General features: G+C 43.7%; 1 protein-coding gene across 2 annotated transcripts in view; it reads right to left on the reverse strand.

The window, feature by feature from the left end:
* Positions 1–241: 241 nt before the first annotated feature.
* COQ8A (coenzyme Q8A) overlaps positions 242–20,414 on the reverse strand; it is a 218,060-nt gene continuing 197,887 nt past the window's right edge. For both annotated transcript variants that reach the window (XM_033936782.1, XM_033936781.1), the window contains exons 11-15: positions 19,169–19,310; positions 10,824–10,931; positions 9,656–9,721; positions 7,747–7,833; positions 242–1,843 (exon numbers count right to left, since the gene is read on the reverse strand). In XM_033936782.1, the coding sequence (XP_033792673.1) occupies positions 1,553–1,843; positions 7,747–7,833; positions 9,656–9,721; positions 10,824–10,931; positions 19,169–19,310 (694 nt within the window). In that variant the 3' untranslated portion in view covers positions 242–1,552. The remainder of the gene's footprint in view (positions 1,844–7,746; positions 7,834–9,655; positions 9,722–10,823; positions 10,932–19,168; positions 19,311–20,414) is intronic.

A 20,414-nucleotide genomic window follows, 5' to 3' on the forward strand; every position in this document is an offset into this window, starting at 1 on the left:
ATCCTTTATGTTGATATCTGGTTTGGAGTTGTTTAGCTTTTTTGAATTTGCTAATTATTATTAACTCTGAAAAAGTTGGTAAACAAGCCTACTAAGTGGATTTCTGTGATATTCTATAATTGAAACCTTCATCCAATCATATCTCCCTGTATCTTCTCTGCCGTGACCCTTTTATTTAAGTTTGGGCAGAGTTGATCCGCTAATAAGGTGACCTTTCCCAAAGTGGGAACAAAAGCAGGCATCATTTTTTCCTTTTTTAATCAAATCAGTAATCATACAGTTACAATGATTGTACAAAAAAGAATAATAGACCTACCAAAATACATTTCATTGCACATGACAAATTGCTTAAAACACTGTCCATGTTTGCATTATTCACTTCCACCCAATATGACAGTTCTGGTAGAGCAGGAACTGTCACTCCAGGCCCCAAAGGCCACAGACAGGTCTGGAGATTGGGCATTTCTAATATGTAAAATGCATGCATTTAGATAAATTTTGTTAACCATGAAAGCTGGCCCTGGAGGACTGAAGTTGGTCATAGCTTACTTTAATCTTCCCTTTAGCAGACACAATGCAGGTGAAAGATCAAGAAGTGATGAGAAAGTGATTCATTTCCATACCCCTCTCCCTCTTTAGCCCCAGCTCTTCTCCTAGAGGGGACCAAGAGAGGACATTTGCACCTTCTACATTGTCTATATAGAGCTGATTCATTCTGCACCAAATTAACACGTACAACCCCTCCACACAGAATTGTATACATTCAAATGTCATGATAGACGAGGATAGTCCGATGGTCCCCACCCCTCCATCTATCTATTTTTGGCACTATTTGCGGTAGGAATTAATGCTTTTTTGCTTCAATAGCAACGAAAGCCAGGAGACAAGAAAAAAAGGCAAAGCCCACATAAAATCTCTATTTACATTGTACAAATGCTAATATGCAAAAAACAAAACATTAAAATTCAGAGGCATTTCTTCAACTTCAGCATAAGTGAGGAGCGCCAATTAGTTTTAGAAAAATAGGTCACTTTATATTAATTTAGAGCTTATTGTTATTACAATTATTAAAGATTTTGATTAGCTTAACTTTCTAGCCGATTTCATTTTCACTGTATGAAAGCCATTTATAACCCATTTTTATATAATTCAATGATGACATAGGCATCAGCTGCTGTCATTCCCTCTTCCCCCTCTATCATTGTCTGTCACCCCATTTACCTGCCCTTCCTACACCATACCTGTTTCCATCTCTCCCCCCCCCAGATGCACCCCCACACTCACTGCAGAGTAGGTCTAACCCATACAATCAGCAGACAGACTGTTGACCTGGTGTGCTCTGTATGCGACAACAGCAGTGGCCTTTTTGTGTGGATGGGTGTTGAAAAAAATGTAAGAAGAAAATAGCAGAAGTTCTTCATGACTCTAACATCTACTGCTGTAAAAGAACAAGGAAACCTGTGATTAAAAACATTTAGGTGCATCGAGTCGGACTTATTGCTTTTCAGTAGTGACCAGGGATGGGGTGGAGGAAAGGGTACAGGCTTCACTGCTACTTCCTCTTGTCCTCTCTTCCTTGCCAGTATTTGCTGTAACTCTCCTGGAACATATTCCTGCAGGTTATCTGTGCCTTCAGCTTGGAGCAGATGAGGAAGGAGCCACCCATCTTCCGGTGCAGGGAGTACGTCTCTTCCGGTGGGGGAATAAGTCTGTGCTTCAGCATTACAGGGATTAAGCCATGGATCCGCTCTGTGGTGCTCTGAGAACCAAAATCAAATGGCTCATCAGAGGCAAAAGCCTCTCCTAGGATTAAGACAGCTTCCAAGTGAGCATTCTCCATTGTCTGGGGGAAAACAAATTGAAAAATATTAATACAGTAGGAGAACAGATATGCAGGAAAACAAATCTAGGGATATCTAAAAAAAAAAAGAAAAAAAAAGTAAAAGGACCTATGGAAAAGCAAATAAAGAAGTACTTTTAATTTGAATTCTACTCTGGCCATTTTATTAGGCCAGTGGATGGACAGTGCAGGTGCCGATGAGACGAAAAACATACTATATATATATTTCTGTGCCTAGCTTGTTTTTTTTTCTTCTTAAGCAAGTATATTTTTTTCTTCTGTCTATGACCTATAGTGATTTCGGTAGCCTGTAACTTATACATATGGAGAAATTCAGTTCTTACCTGCTAATTTTCTTTCTTTTAGTCCCTCCAGACCAGCACAGAATGGATGGGTTTATGTTCCTCTGCCAGCAGGTGGAGACTGAGACATTGACTTTTGGCTATAGTACAAGTGGGCTGTGCAGTCCCATCTACAATCAGTCTGACAAATAGCCAAGCATAAACTAATTAGGCTGAATAACAACATACCAACTCCACACTCATATGGAGAAGACAAAGGAAAATGTCCGAATCAGACTTGAACACACTGTTGGATACAGATTAGAACAAGAACCTTCCAGAAACTCCCCACAGTTCACACAACTGATGCATCCTCGTCAATCGGTGCCTCCAACAATCCTTCATCCAAATCATCAGACCCCCCTAGAGGATCCTGGAGGCCCACCCCAAGATCCAAGTCCTCATCCGATGAAACCGGATCAGCCATAAAAAGATCCTTGTCCCAAATCACCCGTGTCTGCTTGGACGATGGCTGAAGGGGCTGGACAGAAGAAGTCAGAGCAGGAGACTGAACAGGGGCAGCCGTGGAAGGCAAAGACCCTCCTAGAAGACCCTGAGATCCCCAGGACAGAAGCCTGTAAATAAGCTTTGTACATGGCTAGCACAAAATCAGGACAAAAGAACCCCGGTGGCAATACAGAATTCATAGCAAGAGCAAAAGACACATTCTAAGACAGGAGGAAGGTCACCTGAGGCCACAGGCAAAATGGTTGTGCTTCCCGCCAAAACTGAGCGAAGGCCCGCCAACAAACTTTCTCCTGAAAGAAGCAGCAATGAGGCCTGACTAGACTCTTCTGCTAAATCGGGACCGCCTGCTGCAGCAGCAAGGGAATCCACAGCACACCTGGCAGTCAGCAACGCCAAAACTCCCTGACCGCTAGCAGGTGAGGAAACCCTGGTGAGGGTGGCAAGGGAAGCCAGGGCGTCTCCACCGCCCTCCACCAATGAACGGTGCACACGCGAAGGGAAGCCATGCAAGCCAACACCTGAAGCCAATGCTGGTTCCCCCTCGAGGCGGCCGGAACACTTTGTGCACATGCCGACCGCATCCACCGCTCAGTACCCACAAAAAACACATTTTTTCTTTTTTTAAGTGCTCATAATGACCACGCCAAAGACCCACACGCAACACTGTATAAAAACGGCAGCCTCAGGCCCTTTTTATGCTCCTTTTATTTCTTGTTCTTTGTTTTTTTTTATATCTTCTCACAGCTTACCAGGTGTATCAAGAGAGCAGACCCACTGGCTCTCTAAACTGTAGTCTGTGCCTAACAGGTGGCCTGGCATACAGTTGAGGCTCCTCTAAAGGAAAGAACATAAGGGGAGGTGAGGGAAATGGGGAGAAGGACTCCACCCTTCCGAGTGTGGCACCTCCAAGAGGGTTCCCCAAGCTCTGCACGGATAGTAAAAGGGACAAGAAAGATTCACTAATCAGATCCAACAAACCTCAGCACACAGACTGCTCAAGCTTACCACTCCACCTGCTGGAGACTGAGAACAGACTGATTGTAGATGGGACTGCACAGCCCACTTGCACTGTAGCCAAAAGTGAATGTCTCAGTTTCCACCTGAACCCATCCATTCTGTGCCGGTCTGGAGGGACGATAAAGAAATTAGGTATAAGACTTTCTTTGTTTGTACATTTATATATATATATAATATAATAAAAGCCTAAGCCACGCATGCGCACTCTTAACTGCGTGCTCCCGTTTTCCGTGCGCTGTAGGACCCCGCAGGTAGGAATGCGCATGCGCGGATTAGGGTTTTATTGGCTTTAGGCGGCGCAGAGGCTTGCGGCTGCGGCGGCTGGCGGCAGCTGCAGGCTGTGGTGGCTGGCGGCGGCTGCAGGCCGCCGCGGCTGGCAGCGGAGGGCAGAAAGCACATGATGAACTGGGGTGGGGCCTAAGGCCCACAGTTCGTTAGAGGAGCAAGAGGGACTGAGCTCCCAACTTTTAGAGGTAAGGGGAGGGGGAGGGTTGGGAAGCAGGGGTCCGTGTTCAGTGGCAGGAGGGAGTGGGCATCCCTCCTGTGTTGTTTTTTTTTTTTGGGGGGGGAGGAAAGGAGCTGGCCCGATGGCAGGAGGAAGTTGGCATCCCTCCTGCCATATTTTAGAGCGCTGTGGGGGGAGCGGTGATGGTAGGAGGGAGTCGGCATTCCTTCTGCCATTTTTTGGGGTTCAGGGAAGGGGAAAGGGAGGGAGCGCTTTGTCGGGGGCGGCTTTTTTTGGAAGGGAGGCCTACTGCTGGACGGGGAAGCAGGAAAGAGGTGCTAGGGGGGAAGAAAAAGGAAGGGAGGCCTACTGCTGGATGGGGGATTAGGAAAGAGGTGCTGATGGACAGGGGAAGAGACGGGGGGGAGAAAAAGGAAGGGAGGCTTACTACTGGACAGAGGGACAGGAAAGAGGTGCTGCTGGACAGGGGGGAGATTAAAAAAAGGGAGAAGGGCTGCTGCTGGATAAGGGGAGCAGTGAAGGGGTGGTGGTGGACACAGGGAAGGTAAAAGGAAGGGAGAATGGGTGGACAGCCGAGGAAAAAGAAAGACAGAAATACAGAAAGCAGCTAAGGAGAGTGAGAGAGAAAGAAATAAAGATAGACACACACACATATATTCTAGCACCTGTTAATGTAACGGGCTATAAGACTAATATATATATATATATATATATATAATAAAAGCTTACTGGCGCATGCGCTGTTAATACAGCGTGATCCCTGCCGCTGTGGTGTGTGATCCGTGGCCATGTTCCATTTTAGAACCCTGCAGCAGGGAACATTCTGGCCACTCCCCTCCTCCCGCCCTCACTCACCAACCGGAAGCGCAGGCAAGCTCTCTCCCTGCACGTGTCCTCGGCAGGGAACATACCTCCTGCCCTCGCTTACCGCTCACCACTGCCGCTGATGATCCTCCTCTTCAGAGCAGCCTGCAGAACTTTGCAGGCCGCTCTCCAACCTCAGTAGCACGTTCCCTCTGACGCATGGGATTGCGTCAGAGGGAACGTGCTACTGAGTTGGAGAGTGGCTTGCGAGATTTGCTAAAGCCGGCCACCACGATCACAGGCTGCTTTGAAGAGGAGCAGGCCGGAAGACGCCGGGATGGAGGGAGGGTAAGAAGGGAATCAATACCGGGGGCCAGGGGGAAAGGGAAAGGGGCTGCTTTGGGGGGAGGTTTGTGCTGGGGGAGACAGAAGGGGCCATGGAGAGATAGGGAGAGGGAAAGGGGGCTGCTTTGGGGGGGGAGGTGTGCTGGGGACAGACAGCTTTGCTCTGGGGGGAAGACAGAAGGGGCCATGGAGAGACAGGGAGAGAGAAAGGGGACTGCTTTGGGGGGAGGGGTGTGCTTTGGGCAAACAGCTTTGCTCTGGGGGGAAGACAGAAGGGGCCATGGAGAGGGAAAGGGGGCTGCTTTGGGGGGGAGGGGTGTGCTGGGGGAGACAGATGGGGCCATGAAGAGAGAGGGAAAGGGGGCTGCTTTGGGGGGGAGGTGTGCTGGGGATAGACAGCTTTGCTCTGGGGGGGGAAGACAGAAGAGGGCCATGGAGGGACAGTTAGGGAGAGGGAAAGGGGACTGCTTTGGGGGGGAGGTGTGTGCTGGGGGCAGACAGCTTTGCTCGGGGGGGGAGGGGTGAAGACAGAAGGACACAGACAGTGGCCAAGGAGAGAGAGATAAAGAAACACAGACAGACAGACACATTTATTCTAGCACCCGTTAATGTAACGGGCTTAAAGACTAGTATATATATATATATATATATATATACACACACACACACACACACGATACATTGTTCTCTGTGTATGTGTGGGCTATTTTTCAGAGAGAAAAGATTGTGTCATTGTCTATGCATAGACGAGTGCTAGTGTGCATGAGCTCTTTGGGCAATTGGGAGGTCTAATAATGGTTGCAAGGTGTAATAACCTTAAATGGCACACAGTGTATTTGTTTATATCAACACTTTGGCTTTTTTGATTGGGTGTTGAATTTGCTTTGCTACCACAATAGTTTCATTGACATTTCAGACTCCAAAACATAAATTATGCTGAGTCGATCCTTATGCATTAATAAATCCATCTGTTTGAATGCCATAGACCAGGGATAGACAATTCTGGTCCTCGAGAGCCACAGGCAGGTCAGGTTTTCAGAATATCCACAATAAATATGCATGAGATAGATTTGCATCTCAAGGAGGCAGTGCATGCAAATCCAACTCATACATATTCATTGTGGATATCCTGAAACCTGACTTGGCTCCGGCTCTCGAGGACCGGAATTGCCTACCCCTGCTCTAGACTATGTTTTTTTGTGGATTTGTCTTGTGGTCTTTACCTGTCAACATTTATTATGTTAAAGCATTTTGCCACAAAAATTTCCTGCTGGTCTGTGCAGGGCCAGCATGATCAAGGGAAACAGAGCGCCACAAAAATTTCCTGCCGGACTGTGCAGGGCCAGCATGATCAAGGGAAACAGAGTGCCACAAAAATTTCCTGCTGGTCCGTGCAGGGCCGGCAAAATCCAAAACTTTCCTTTTCCCCTGGAGGGGTTGGGGCGAGGGAGAGATTGGTTGTGGGACCGTGGATCAGCCAATGAGAAGACAGGAATGGGAATTGTGATGGTTTCTCTGTGCTGGGAGGAGGAGTTTAGTTTCCGCAGGGGAGTCCTTGTGGGCCGTTGGCTGTAAGTGGAGTGAGTACTTGGCTATTATTTTTCTCTCTTAGTGGTAGTTGTACAACTTTTTTTTAAAGTTAACACTTTAGTGGCTTTCTCAAGGCATTGTTTGTAAACAAGGGAGGGCAGGACACACAGCCTCACCCAACTGCCATGATGAAGGGATGACACATGGAGGGACGGAGACAACAAAGGTAGGGGGAATGATTTTATTTTCAATTTAGTGATTGAATTATGTCAATTTTAAGAATTTTCATCTGCTGTCTATATTTTGCACTGTTCAGGAAGAAATTTATTTCTTTTTCTCTGGGGTTGTACTGCATGCAGAGTCTTGAATCTTAGGGATTCGTTTGAATATATTAGTAATTTTAGTTTGTGGTCCCGTATTTGCACAGGGGTAATCTGTTCTGGTAGGAATAAATGTTGAGAAGCATACAATGTGCTTTGTGTAGTTGAATTTTGTGGATAACCATTATGTGTTGTTAATAAAATTATATTGTGTGTATATATATGAAAAATGAATGGAAAAGTAGTGTTACAATTAGTACTATTATGAGGGCGGGGTCTGGCCCACGACTTAGCCCAGTGCTCTTCAACCGCCGGTCTGCGGACCAGTGCTGGTCCACAAAATAATTTTATTTCTGCTGGTCCATAGGTGTAAAAAGGTTGAAGAACACTGATCTAGTAGGCTTCAAAGACTTAGAAATGCTGCTGACCAATGAGAGGCATTCCTGGGAACAGGCACAAGATTGCTCCTACCACTGATGACTGGAGTGACCCTGGACTGTATATTTCCAGACCAGATAAGGAGTTGCACATTGGCTCAGGGACAATAGGCCTGCATATGATACCAGCAAAGAACATTTGCTACCAACAGAAGATTACAGAGGACAAATTTTATACCTTGCTTTCATAACCCGTAAGGAACTTCATTTCAACTGACTTTTTCAATAGTCGATCTCTGTCCTTCTCAGCCGCTGCCTTGATCACCTGGAAATAAATATATAAAAAGGAAGAGATTTACTACTTCAAGTGAGGATTATATTTCATCCAGCAAGAAAGGGGGTTGGAGGAGGATGACGAGAAAAAGACTGCGGATGAGCAGAGGGTCTAGGACCATTCATCAATGCTGAGTCGGCCATCATGACTCATTATGTGATGATTCATGCCTTGTTCACACCCTGAATCATCCCATTCCAGCCGGCACTGCAGTCTGTAGGGCCCGCGGGGTGAAGCCCCCAGCAAGGATCAGAACTCAGGTCTCACAGTCTGGAAGCCCCACTGTCCTCCAGCCAGGATTGGAGCCCAGGACCCTGCAGAAGATGCTGCCCCTTGCGTCCTGACTTTGAAAGTGTTTAGCCAATCAGCAGAATGGGACGATTCAGTGCGACTGCACTGAAACATCCCACAATAAACTGGCCATGATGAATTGTCCCATTTCGATGGGCAGACTGGATGAGCTGTTTGGCCTTTATCTGCCAGAAATAGCTAAGAAGAAAAAAAAAAAAAAAAAAATCTAAATTGAATCAGGTTGGGCAGACTGGATGGACCATTCGGGTCTTTATCTGCCGTCATCTACTATGTTACTATGTTACTATGTTTCTATAAAGGAGGATGATCTCTTCCTAAGAAAAAGATGGATTCATTTTGAGTAGGGCAAAAAATCTATCCTGAAGCACAGATGCATTTGCAATCCTTGATGCAAGCACTCAATTCCTACAAAATAATACATCACAACTGGGCATTCCGAGTTACAGACAAAAAAAAACCCTTTCTAATTCATTGAATATGTAATATGAATATTCTACAGTGCTGCTTACAAAGGTGTTCTGACATTATGTTTTACTTCTGTTATACAAATGTCCTACTATGCTGTTTTGATTTGTACATTACTGACCATTTATTAGATTATTGCTATTACTACAATTCAGTTTGGCTATTTCCAAGTTTATCTCTGTTCTAATCATGCTGATACTGGACAACAAAGCTTTTGCTTCTTCAACACTTTCAGGTGTATCTTACAGAATTTTGGCTGCTGATCACGAAAATCTCTTTTAAAATTACGTATCACGTACTGTTTTAACAAAAAAGTTTATTTTTACAATTTCTTGTCATACTTTCAGGCTGCATACATGAAAAAAACATATGAAAACATGGAACTGCTGTTAAAGCATATCCAGTAGACAAAGTACGGCAAGATCAAAGGACTGAATGGTCCAGTGAGGTCAAGTATTTGTACCTGAAAAAGGTTTGATGCTCCCAGCCTGAAGACAGGCTTGATAGGGTCCAAAGGCCCAACATTGAGAAAAAAAAATATAATAAATGAGAAGTAGAAAAAGAAAATAAAGTGAAATAATGCCAAAAATAATATCAGGAAGGCACAAAAAAAATTGAGTTTGACGCACTTTTGGACTAACTCCCCCAAAATACAGCTTCTCAACTCTGCAGAAAACTGAGAACTGATGGTCCCACGAGCCACTGGGCAGGAAGGCACCGGTTTGTGAGCGGTATGAGCAGTCTCGAGACCTTCAAAAGATTTAAAGTGACAGTACACTTTTTATACTGTCTATACTGGTCTCTGTGGATAATGTCACCCACAAGTGAGAATATACTGTTTGCTTGTCCTGGGATAAATGCTAGTATTCTCAACATTTATGCATGCAATGGACACGTAACTGGTAGGACCCAGTTTACAGAACTGTTCCTCACATGCTTTTGTTATTATACAAGAAAAGGTGAAAAGTGAGATAGTCAAGTGGACTGAGGCTTAGTGCACACTGCAATAGGAAGTGTGACTGGTCACAACACTCACCTCAATGTAAATATCCGTGAACTCTTCATCAAACCCTCTAGTGGCTCCAAAATCCAACAGGGCAACCTAGAAACAGGAGAACAGCTCAATTTTCCGCATACAAAGACTAAGCAAGCTGAAGACACACATGCTTGTTTGTAATATAACACAGTAGGTATCTTTCTTCCTCTTACCTTCAACCTATGAGCATCGGAGCATTTAGTTCTCCAGGCTGTGGTAGAAAGTAACCTCTACCACAGCTTAGTAAAAGGGGGCCTAAGTGTCTGACAGGCTATCAAAGGAATCAGTAGGTTTTCTTTGGTTCATTGCAGTTATAGACATTCTTGCAGGGAAAAATAAGATTTAGTTTTCAGATATCAGATTCTGGTGTGAGAATGAGAGTAGGTTCTTTGATACACTATGTTTAGTTGAGGAATGTTACTTTTTCTTTCTTTTCTTCATTTTTATGATTCTGTATTCCCCAATTTATATAGACTAGACCAGTGGTTCCCAACCCTCTCCTGGAGGACCACCAGGCCAGTCAGGTTTTCAGGATAGCCCTAATGAATATGCATGAGAGAGATCTGCATATAATGGAGGTGCCAGGCATGCAAATCTGCATGCATATTCATTAGGGCTACCCTGAAAACCCGACTGGCATGGTGGTCCTCCAGGAAAGGGTTGGGAACCACTGGACTAGACTATTATGTTTTTAATGTATAGAACTGAATTTTTTTTTTTTTTTTGGGGGGGGGAGTTATACTATTCTTTTGAGCTGTAAATGTTTGAACTGGCATAAATGCTTTAATTAGGTGCATCAGTCTGGGTTTATGCTACTGTTGGAAACAAGATACTGGACTGGATAGACCATTGGTCTGACCCAGTATGGCTATTCTTATGGTTATAGAAATAGCTGCTCTTTGCACTGCACTGGAACACCTGAAACCGGGTGCCCTGTTATAAAATTGCTCTCATGGTAGCCATGTTCTGGATGCAACAATCCATGGACCCTAGTCAAGAACAGTTACTGTGATGACTGGACTAGATGGAAGAGGATAGAAGATTTAATCATTATGGATAAAGGCTTATAGAATCATAGCTCAATAAGAGATGGAAGTCCAAGAGAGCAAAAGGAAGATACTAGGCTTGAAATCAATAAATAGAACACAACATTGATAAATTATTTTACCTTGTGCAGTTCTGGATCATAGAAAAAATTGGACCAGTTGGGATCCGTCTGCATGAAGCGGAACTCAAACAACTCCCGCAGGCATAGGTGCAGGATATTATGGCAGATCTGCATAGAGGGATAAAAGAGCATTTGTATATGAGGTTTCTCAAGAGAACACATCTAGTTATTGCAATGATCTTTTTGGGCCTCAAAGCCGCAGTAACGATCCTCCCATGGTAAATGCACTAGGAATTGAATGGGCTTCATGCATTTGCCATGGAAAAATCATTACTGCGGTTTTGTGAAAGGGGCCCTTTTTTAGCTAAAGAAGGCATTTTAACAAAATCTGTAGCTCTTTCACCAGAACCCCCCCCCCCCCCAATGCACAAAAATATGCAAAGAGCGAGAACGCTGGAGCTTTTTTTAACAAAATTTGCTGGTGGTATCAAACAGAATTTGTCCAAAACCAGGATTTTTGGTTTCTGCTGATATCAAATCTGCAGCCAAAATCGCCCACTTGATTTCAGCTGAAACCAAAGTTGAAAATGAAATTAGACTTGTCCTGGTACCTGAATAGCACCAACTTCCTTTCTTGCACCTAGCTACCTGACACAGCCCCTCCTGGCCTACCATGCTGTTGGTGGCTAGTGGGGGCAGGAGTGATCCCCACTTGCTCCTGCATCAAAATGACTTCCAGGACCTCCAGCAACAGTCACCAATTTTGAAATTGGAGCCAGCACGGGCAGAAGTGAGTGGGGATTGCGCCTGCCCCCAACAACATGGTATGCCTGAGGAAGAGGTTCTTTCGGGTCGGAGAAGGAAGAAGGAGGCTCTGTAGCAAAGTTTTAGTTCCAGCCAAAAATGCACATATATTTTTGGTCAAAACTGAAACAAGATCAAACATAAATTTCAGGCCAGGTTCGGCGTCAAAACCAAAACCGAAAATCTGAGCTTCTACTGTCATATGAGTTCACGAATGGGGAAATCAAGATACGACTGCATCAGGAAATCCCTTCCCCAAAACAACAAATTACACCCCAAGGAATTATGTGCTAAAAATGGAAAATTTTGCCAAAGCAACTAATGTAATTTTTATACAGTATTAGTATAAATAGAACAGAATTTCAAACATCTTAAAAGCTTGCATAGGCCAAGTAAAAGTCTTATCATTCTGAATACTTTACCTAGCAAACACCTTAACTCAGTTTCAGTTACTCTGTTCCCCACTCACTTGTGCACAACAATAAAAATGAAGAGACATGCACATCCACATCAGCATCAAGATCCTGTGCCCGATATCGTGTTTCAACACTACTGCGCAACACAGGAACAAATCTTCTGCTGCATTGAATAGAAGTTGTTCAACCATGGAATAAAAAGTTTTTACAGAGCTGTGAGAAAGGGGGATTCCTCTCGTCGCCTCATCTTTCAGAGGTTTCAAGATGCCCCAGGGAGCTACTCTTGCCTCTGATTAGAGAATGACGCGGGAACTCATTTTCCCGTCCCCGCGAGTTCTTTTCCTGTCCCTGCCCCCTTCCTGCAAACTCTGTCCTCATTTGTACAAGCCTCAAACATTTTAAAATCATGTGTTCGAGGCTTGTGCGGTTAAGGCAGAGCTTACAGGACTGGGCCAGGGACAGATCAGGGAAATTGAGTTCCTGTGGGGACAGGGACAAATCTGTCCCCGTGTCATTCTCTACCTCTGATGTCATGGCAATGGAGAGGCTGTCTGTCATACACACTATGTGGACTCCTCCCACTGCCAAGAGCAGAGAGCTCCTATAGGGCTAGAGTCACTAAACTCACCTAAGCAATCCAATCCATGGCCGAGTCTTCCCAGGTGACTGATTCACAACATGTCCTCATGCAAATTGCAGCGATCATAGAAACATAGAAAGATGACGGCAGAAAAGGGCTACAGCCCATCAAGTCTGCCCACTCTTCTGACCCACCCCATCAAGTCTGAGTGCTAATGACCCAGTTCCTTAGCTCGACCCCTGTAGGGATCCCACGTGGATGTCCCATTTATTTTTAAAGTCGAGCACGCTGGTGGCCTTGACCACCTGCACCGGAAGTTTGTTCCAGTGATCTACTACCCTTTCTGTGAAGAAATACTTCCTGGTGTCACCATTAAATTTCCCTCCTCTGAGTTTGAGCGGGTGCCCCCTTGTGACCGAGGGTCCCCTGGGGAAGAATATATCGCTTTCCGCCTCGACACGACCTGTGATGTACTTAAATGTCTCAATCATGTCTCCCCTTTCTCTACGTTCCTCAAGAGAGTAGAACTGCAGTTTGTCCAGTCTTTCCTCGTATGGAAGACTCTTGAGTCCGGAGACCATTCTAGTGGCCATTTGCTGGACCGATTCAGCTCGAAACACATCTTTTTTGTAGTGCGGTCTCCAAAATTGCACACAGTATTCCAGGTGAGGTCTCACCATGGTTCTGTAGAGCGGCATTATGACTTCAGGTTTGCGGCTGATGAAGCCTCTATTGATGCAGCCCAACATTTGCCTTGCCTTGGATGAGGCCTGCTCCACTTGTTTGGCAGCCTTCATGTCTGCACTGACGATTACTCCCAAGTCCCGTTCTTCTGAAGTCCTAGCTAGTGTTTCTCCATTCAAGGTGTAAGTTTTGCATGGATTTCCGCAGCCGAGATGCATGACCTTACATTTCTTAGCGTTGAAGCCCAGCTACCATGTCGAGGACCAGTTTTCCAATGTGATCAGATCCTGCGTCATACTATCCTTAAGATTGTTTTAACTTATTATATTACACAGTTTGGCGTCGTCGGCGAACAGTGTCACTTTACCCTGAAGCCCTCGGGTCAAGTCTCTTATGAATATGTTGAAAAGGGATGGTCCCAGGACTGAGCCCTGCGGTACTCCGCTAGTCACCTCCAATGTCTCAGAGAGGGTGCCGTTGACCACCAGCCTCTGAAGTCTTCCACTCAGCCAATCACTGACCCATGCAGTTAGCTTCTTGCCTAAACCCATCGATTTCATCTTGTTTAATAGTCTGCGGTGTGGGACACTGTCAAACGCTTTGCTGAAATCCAAGTATACTATGTCCGGAGTCTCTCCTTGGTCTAGCTTTCCTGTCACCCAATCAAAGAAGCTGATAAGATTGGATTGGCATGACCTACCCCTAGTGAATCCATGTTGACGGGGATCCCTTAGGTCTTCCTCATCCAAAATCGTGTCTAATTTCCCTTTAAGTAGAGTTTCCATGAGTTTACACACAATTGATGTGAGACTCACTGGTCGGTAATTCGCATGCGCAGACCATCTTCTTTGCCTGTAGATGGTCTGCGCATGTGCTTGCTCTCCGTGGCATAAACAGTTTGCGAAAAAAATTCTCCATCTGGGACAGTGCTTCTCTCTTACATTCAGGTGCTTAGGTAGAAAGACAGGGCAGTGGATGAGGGCTGGTATTAGGGACATGGTGATTGAGAGCAGCAGGGACTTAGGTTTGGGGGAAGATTGGGCAGATTAAGAGTAGTTGAATATTGGGAGTTTAAGCAAGGGCCCTTTTCAAACTAGGATTAGCAGAGATGGGTGAACCGACCTATTGCTCGCCTTGAAGTAAAACATTAAACATTTCCTCAGATTATTCTATTGTGTATTTTCCTTGGTCACTCTGGAAATGATGTGATATTTCCAGCTTTGTTCTCTATTATTTCCCAATAACTTCTCATATTCTAGTTCCCTTTTTTAACTAAGGCTGCACACTGGGCTGAGGATTTCAACATATTGTTCACAAAGACTCCAAAGATGGTTTCTTAGAAGGTTAACATCCAAAACTGAACCTAGCACATTCTTCTTCCTTATGTGCATCCACCAGTCTCCACTTCCTCACAATACACTGTTTTTAGTGACTCTAAATTTTGTCTCATCTACAAATCTGATCACTGCTTATTGTTTCTGAATCACTGATGAACATGTTAAACACTGGTCCCAGCACAAATACCTGAGAGACTCCAGTTTTTCCAGTAGAGAGAAATGAATAGTGATTGCACAGACCTACTCTATTTCCTATCTTGTAGCCAGTAACCAATTCATAAAATGAAATCACCTAGTAATTTTCTGAGGCATCTTCAAGTGAGATTACCGCATTTTTCAGACCATAAGACGCACTTTTTCCACCCCAATAAGCAGTGATCAGATTTGTAGATGAGACAAAATTTAGAGTCACTAAAAACAGTGTATTGTGAGGAAGTGGAGACTGGTGGATGCACATAAGGAAGAAGAATGTGCTAGGTTCAGTTTTGGATGTTAACCTTCTAAGAAACCATCTTTGGAGTCTTTGTGAACAATATGTTGAAATCCTCAGTATTTTATAGACCTCTATCATATCTCCCCTAAGCCGTCTCTTCTCCAAGCTGAAGAGCCCTGGCCGCTTTAGCCTCATACAATTCCTATGAGCGCTGGAGCTTTTACCGCAGCAGTCTGCGATTTAAACAAAAAAAATCTTTATGCAACTTGATAAAAGGGGGTCTTTATTATGAATTCTATTTTGAGCTTTGTTTCCCCACTTTAATCTTGCTTTTCTATAAAGTAAAAATCCCATTTTTACTGGATCAATATTGCATTCCAGATTCATTGCATATTAATAAAATCCAGCAAAATATTCTTAGTGAACATTATTATAATTTAGTGACGTTATATACCTTTTCTACATCCCCCCTTTTTATTGCTTGCTGTGCCCTGTGAATACATGTGTTTTGTGTGAAGGAAATTCTTTCAAGTCTTGGAATCTACTCTTTGGGTTTATTGGAAATCTTGTCCTTTAATGGTATTCATTGTTCTGTAGAGAGGTAATGCTGAAATGACCTTGGTATATTTGTGTATAAATATGTGAGAGACCTTAAGAACAATTGCTTACTTGGGAATGGGAGCACAGAGTACATTTCCAGCTGGTATGAGCTGATAGATAGAGCTCCTCTGTATTAACTCCTTTATTAGCACAAAGGTCATGGAAAACTATCTTTAGTAAGCAGAAGCTGGTTTTGGAAAGAGTAAGGTCTGGGTGGACTACACCAGTTCTGCATCACTAGAAGTACTTAGTGTTATAGTTAGGAGTTTTTGTTTTGTGTTTGCTTGTAGCCACTCTCAGAAAAGACATAGCCTATTTTTTGGCAGGTAAATGTCAGAACCAAATTACTCAAGAGTTCGCTATGACATTTAGCTCTTCCTGTGCTGAGTCATTGACGAGTATAAGCATGAACTAAAGCACACAGAAAGTTCACCTAGCTCTCTCTTTCTGTTGGCCCTAACAGCATAGACAGGAGACCAGTGGCCTGAGACCACTGGGTGGAAAGTCCCCACTGAGAATCCCTGAGAAGGGCAAAAGTAGTCACATGTACTATAGGGAGCAATTGGTGTGCTGACTTTCTGGCAAAGACAAATAAGTGTGTCTAGTCTTTATTGTGGTAGGAAAGCATGAGTCTGAATCGTATCCAACAAGGCCCCAATTAACTCCAGTTTGAGTGGGATCTAGAAGAGACTTTGCTCTAACATCCTCATACAATCTCCAGCTCTGTTTCCCCACTCCTAAGCACCAGAAAGGCCGCTGCCTTGACCTTGTCCTTTCCTCCACCTACTCTATCACCGAATTCTGCACCTTGAGTCATCTTCCCATCTCTGACCATCAGCTGCTAACCTTCACAAAACATCACCCCCCTCCCTCCCCCCACAACCCAGCCAATCAACTTAGGTAGAGGTTCAAGGGGTTAGAGAGACAAAAGATGTGTCTTTAGCATTTTCCTGAAACTATAGTAAGTGGGGAGTTGTCACTAGTCCTACCACCTGCCCCTCCCCCCTTGACTTTGGGGCTGAATGTAAATATGGAGGAATGTAATTTCTTTAGTTTCTATTTCCTTTATTTTCAAAAATTATTTATATTATGTCTTCATGATTTGTATTTCTTATACCAGTAGTTTTTCTTGTTAAATAAAAAGTATCAAAATACAGTATAATCTCGTTATAACACTCGCTTATAACGGACGAGGTCCGCTGGTCCCGGCCGAGTGCCATTATAAACATACAGAAAATCATTGGATATAGCGGGCTCACATATAACGGACTTTCGGATATAACAGACAAGTCCCAAGAGCCACTTTTAGCTGTAGTTTTCTTCGGCGATAACAGACATGCACGCTCCACCTATACGGCACGTGGCGTACCTGTGATACTGTAGTCAAAATGGGTGAGAAATTTGCTACAAAGCATCGTTCTATAATATTATATGTAAAATGCAAAATCATTCTTTTAATCGAAACTAAAAAGAAAACATAAGCGGATATTGTACCTGACTATGGTATAAGCAAATCTACGGTCTGTGACATCTGGAGTAACCGTGAGAAGTACAAGACTTCTTTGCAGTTTCCAGATGGAAGTAAGAAAATGCGCAAAGCCACCTATGATGATGTTGAAGATGCGCTTTTTCTTTGCTTGAAGCAAGCACGCTCAGTTGGTATGCCAGTCTCCGGTCCAATTCTGAAAGCGAAAGCAGTCAGTCTTGCTGTTCAACTTGGTCACAATGACTTTAAATGTAGTGATAGATGGCTGGATCGGTTCAAGAAGCGCAGCGCTGTTATTTTTCGTGTCCTGAGTGGCGAATCAGAGTCTGCACCACAAGAACTTGCTGCAGACTGGCTACAGACCAAACTGCCACAGCTGCTGGACCAATATGATGAACGCAACGTTTTCAACGCTGACGAGACTGGATTATTTTTTAAGTTGTTGCCAGATTGCACAATGATGTACAAAGGAGACAGCTGCCGCGGTGGCAACAGAAGTAAGGAGCGCCTGACATTATTGTTTGCTGCCAATATGAATGGATCTGAAAAGCTACCGCTACTAGCAATTGGAAAGTCTGCCAAGCCACGTTGTTTCAAAGGTGTGAAGTCGCTGCCAGTTGTGTACAAAAGCAATTGTAAAGCATGGATGACAGCCAGTCTGTTCAGTGAATGGTTGACTGATCTTGACAGAAAATTTGTGAAGGAAAAGCGCCGCATTCTGATGATCGTTGATAACTGCAGCGCACATGACCCGGCTGTAGCTAAACAGCTTAAAGCAATACAGCTGGAGTTCTTGCCACCAAACTGTTCTAATCAACTTCAGCCATGTGACATGGACATCATACAGAACTTCAAAGTTCTGTACAGAAAGCGACTTATGCATAAACTTATGATAGCCATTGAGAACAGCGACATGGACAACTTTGCCGTCGACATACTGCAGTGTCTAAGATGGGCTCGGTCAGTCTGGGAGAACGAAATCACAGCGACATCAATCAACAATTGTTTCAGGAAGGCGGAAGTTCATCAAGAACGTTGTTTCTGACATTTCTGCAGAAACAGGAGAAGATCATTCAGAGACACCCCCATCGCCAACATTGTCTGCTCGTGACTGTGGTAACATTTTTGAACAGCTGATGGAATTGCATTTCTTGGACCAGACTACGTCTGCGGAAGAATTTCTTGCCATTGATGAGCAGGTGCAGACATCTGCTGTGTTGACCGATCAGGAGATTTTAGCAGAGTTCAAGGCAAAGCCTGGCAGTGTTGATAATGCACAAACTGATGACGAATCCAGTGATGAGGAGACTCCAGCTGAGTTTCCACCATCTACACGTGAAGCAAGCATGGCGTTGACACGGCTGCAGCTTTACATTGAACATAATGCTAAAGATGCCGTTGAAGCAGATGAACTGATGTATTGCATTGGAAAACTTGATGCGTACATCACTAAAACATATGAAAGAAATGCAGCCCAGAAGAAAATGACAGATTATTTTTCTTTCCAGGACAGTACGACATAATGCTTTAGAACATCTTTTAGTGTTCTGGTTTTGCAATCATTTTGGGCCAAACCAATGTTTTGCTGAGTTTTGTTATTGATGTTGCTGATTTGCTTCTGCAGTGACTGTTGTTCACTGAGTGTACGTTGTTTCAGTTGACCTAAATAAAGTTTAAAGAAATGCACCTCTGGATATAACGGACTCTGGATATAACAGACTGTTTTCCAAGTCCCTTGAAGTCCATTATGATATTACTCTGTTTTATTATGATTATTCATTACAATAATAACAAATATTCATGAATATCCACAAAATCTCTGTATATAAAATACATTAAGACATATATAAGGTAATAAATCAACCTGATCTAGTCCACATTACACTGGTCGCCAGAATTTAAACTAGGAAATCAACTATATATAATCTACCATCGTGGACAGGCTAAATTGTGGCTTATTTTATATAGCATACATCATCCTCCCAAATGAAAATAGCGATAACAGCCCCAGAGTAAGCAAGGATACTATCGTATGTCATCATTTCCCTTGGTCTATATGAAATACCTCATTTCGAATTTCCTGGCTCAGACCTTCGGCTTGGTCCAGTGGGAAGCCAGAAACGAGCTCTGTAGTCAGGACATGCTCACTGCAGAGTTCATCTACTACAGCAGGTACATAGAAGAAAGGATCATCCTTCATCAGCTCCCTGGAAGAAAGCAAAGTGCAGCTCTATTAAAAGTTATAACCTGCGCCTTCTAAACCCTTCTAAACTTCTATTATGAAAGCTGCCCTTAATATGCACACAGACAGGGCCTAACAGGCAGTGAATTTGAACTGTTGACACAGTTTGGTCTGTGCTCTTAATGACAAATTTCTCTCTTGATTCTTAAAACACGTGTTCTGAAAATGCTGACTGTTCAGTTCTCTCTCTTCTCCCTAATCTGGCCATTTACTTTTTGGCTTCACCCTAGTAACTTGTAAGGAGCGTTTCCAGCTGAGGCCTGAAGAGTTCCCACCAATCACCCTTACACAACATACACCACCCCAAGTAGCTCTCTTATAAGTCTAAGACCAGCAAACTAGGCCTGAGCTGTATTGTTCTAGAAGCATCGCTTCAATCAATTTGGTTTCTGCTCTCTTAGCTCTATTTCTTTACAATAAGAAAGAAAGTAAAATATTTTGGAGGTGCAAGTGTTCGGGGCTACTCTTTCTCCTCAATGAGTTTAACTGTTTAACTATATCAATGTGGATTGACATTTTCAACATAAAGAGTAATCAGCTTCAGCCCTCAATCAGCATAAACAAAATAATCTGGCTCTTGAGTCCTAGGCATGCAAATATAGCTGAATAATATTCATTGAGGATATCCAGAATATGGCCTTTGAAGACCATCCATTTGTTATTTGATTTATATTCCACCTATCTACTAGGCAGGCCACAATAAAACAGCCATAAAAACTTTACACACATACAACAGTAACCTGCAGCACTTTCCAAATACTTTACTGACAGCCAGAGGTGGAGAATTTGTTACCGAGCAAATGATGAAAGGTTTGATTTTGTCCAAGTAGATCTTTGAAAGCATTTTTAAAACATGGTGCATTACGTAGGAAAAGCTACCACTTTAGGGTATATTAGGAAGGAAGGAGAAATTAGGTTCTTACCTGCTAATTTACTTTCTTTTAGCTTCTCCAGACCAGTAGAGGTTAACTTTACGAATGGGTATATATCTAATCATGACCAGCAGGTGGAGACTGAAAACAAAACTTTGGGACAGTATATCCTAGCCCCTCCTCTCTATTTCCCTCAG

The sequence above is a fragment of the Geotrypetes seraphini genome, chromosome 3 (assembly GCF_902459505.1).
Source record: "Geotrypetes seraphini chromosome 3, aGeoSer1.1, whole genome shotgun sequence".
Classification (NCBI taxonomy): domain Eukaryota; kingdom Metazoa; phylum Chordata; class Amphibia; order Gymnophiona; family Dermophiidae; genus Geotrypetes; species Geotrypetes seraphini.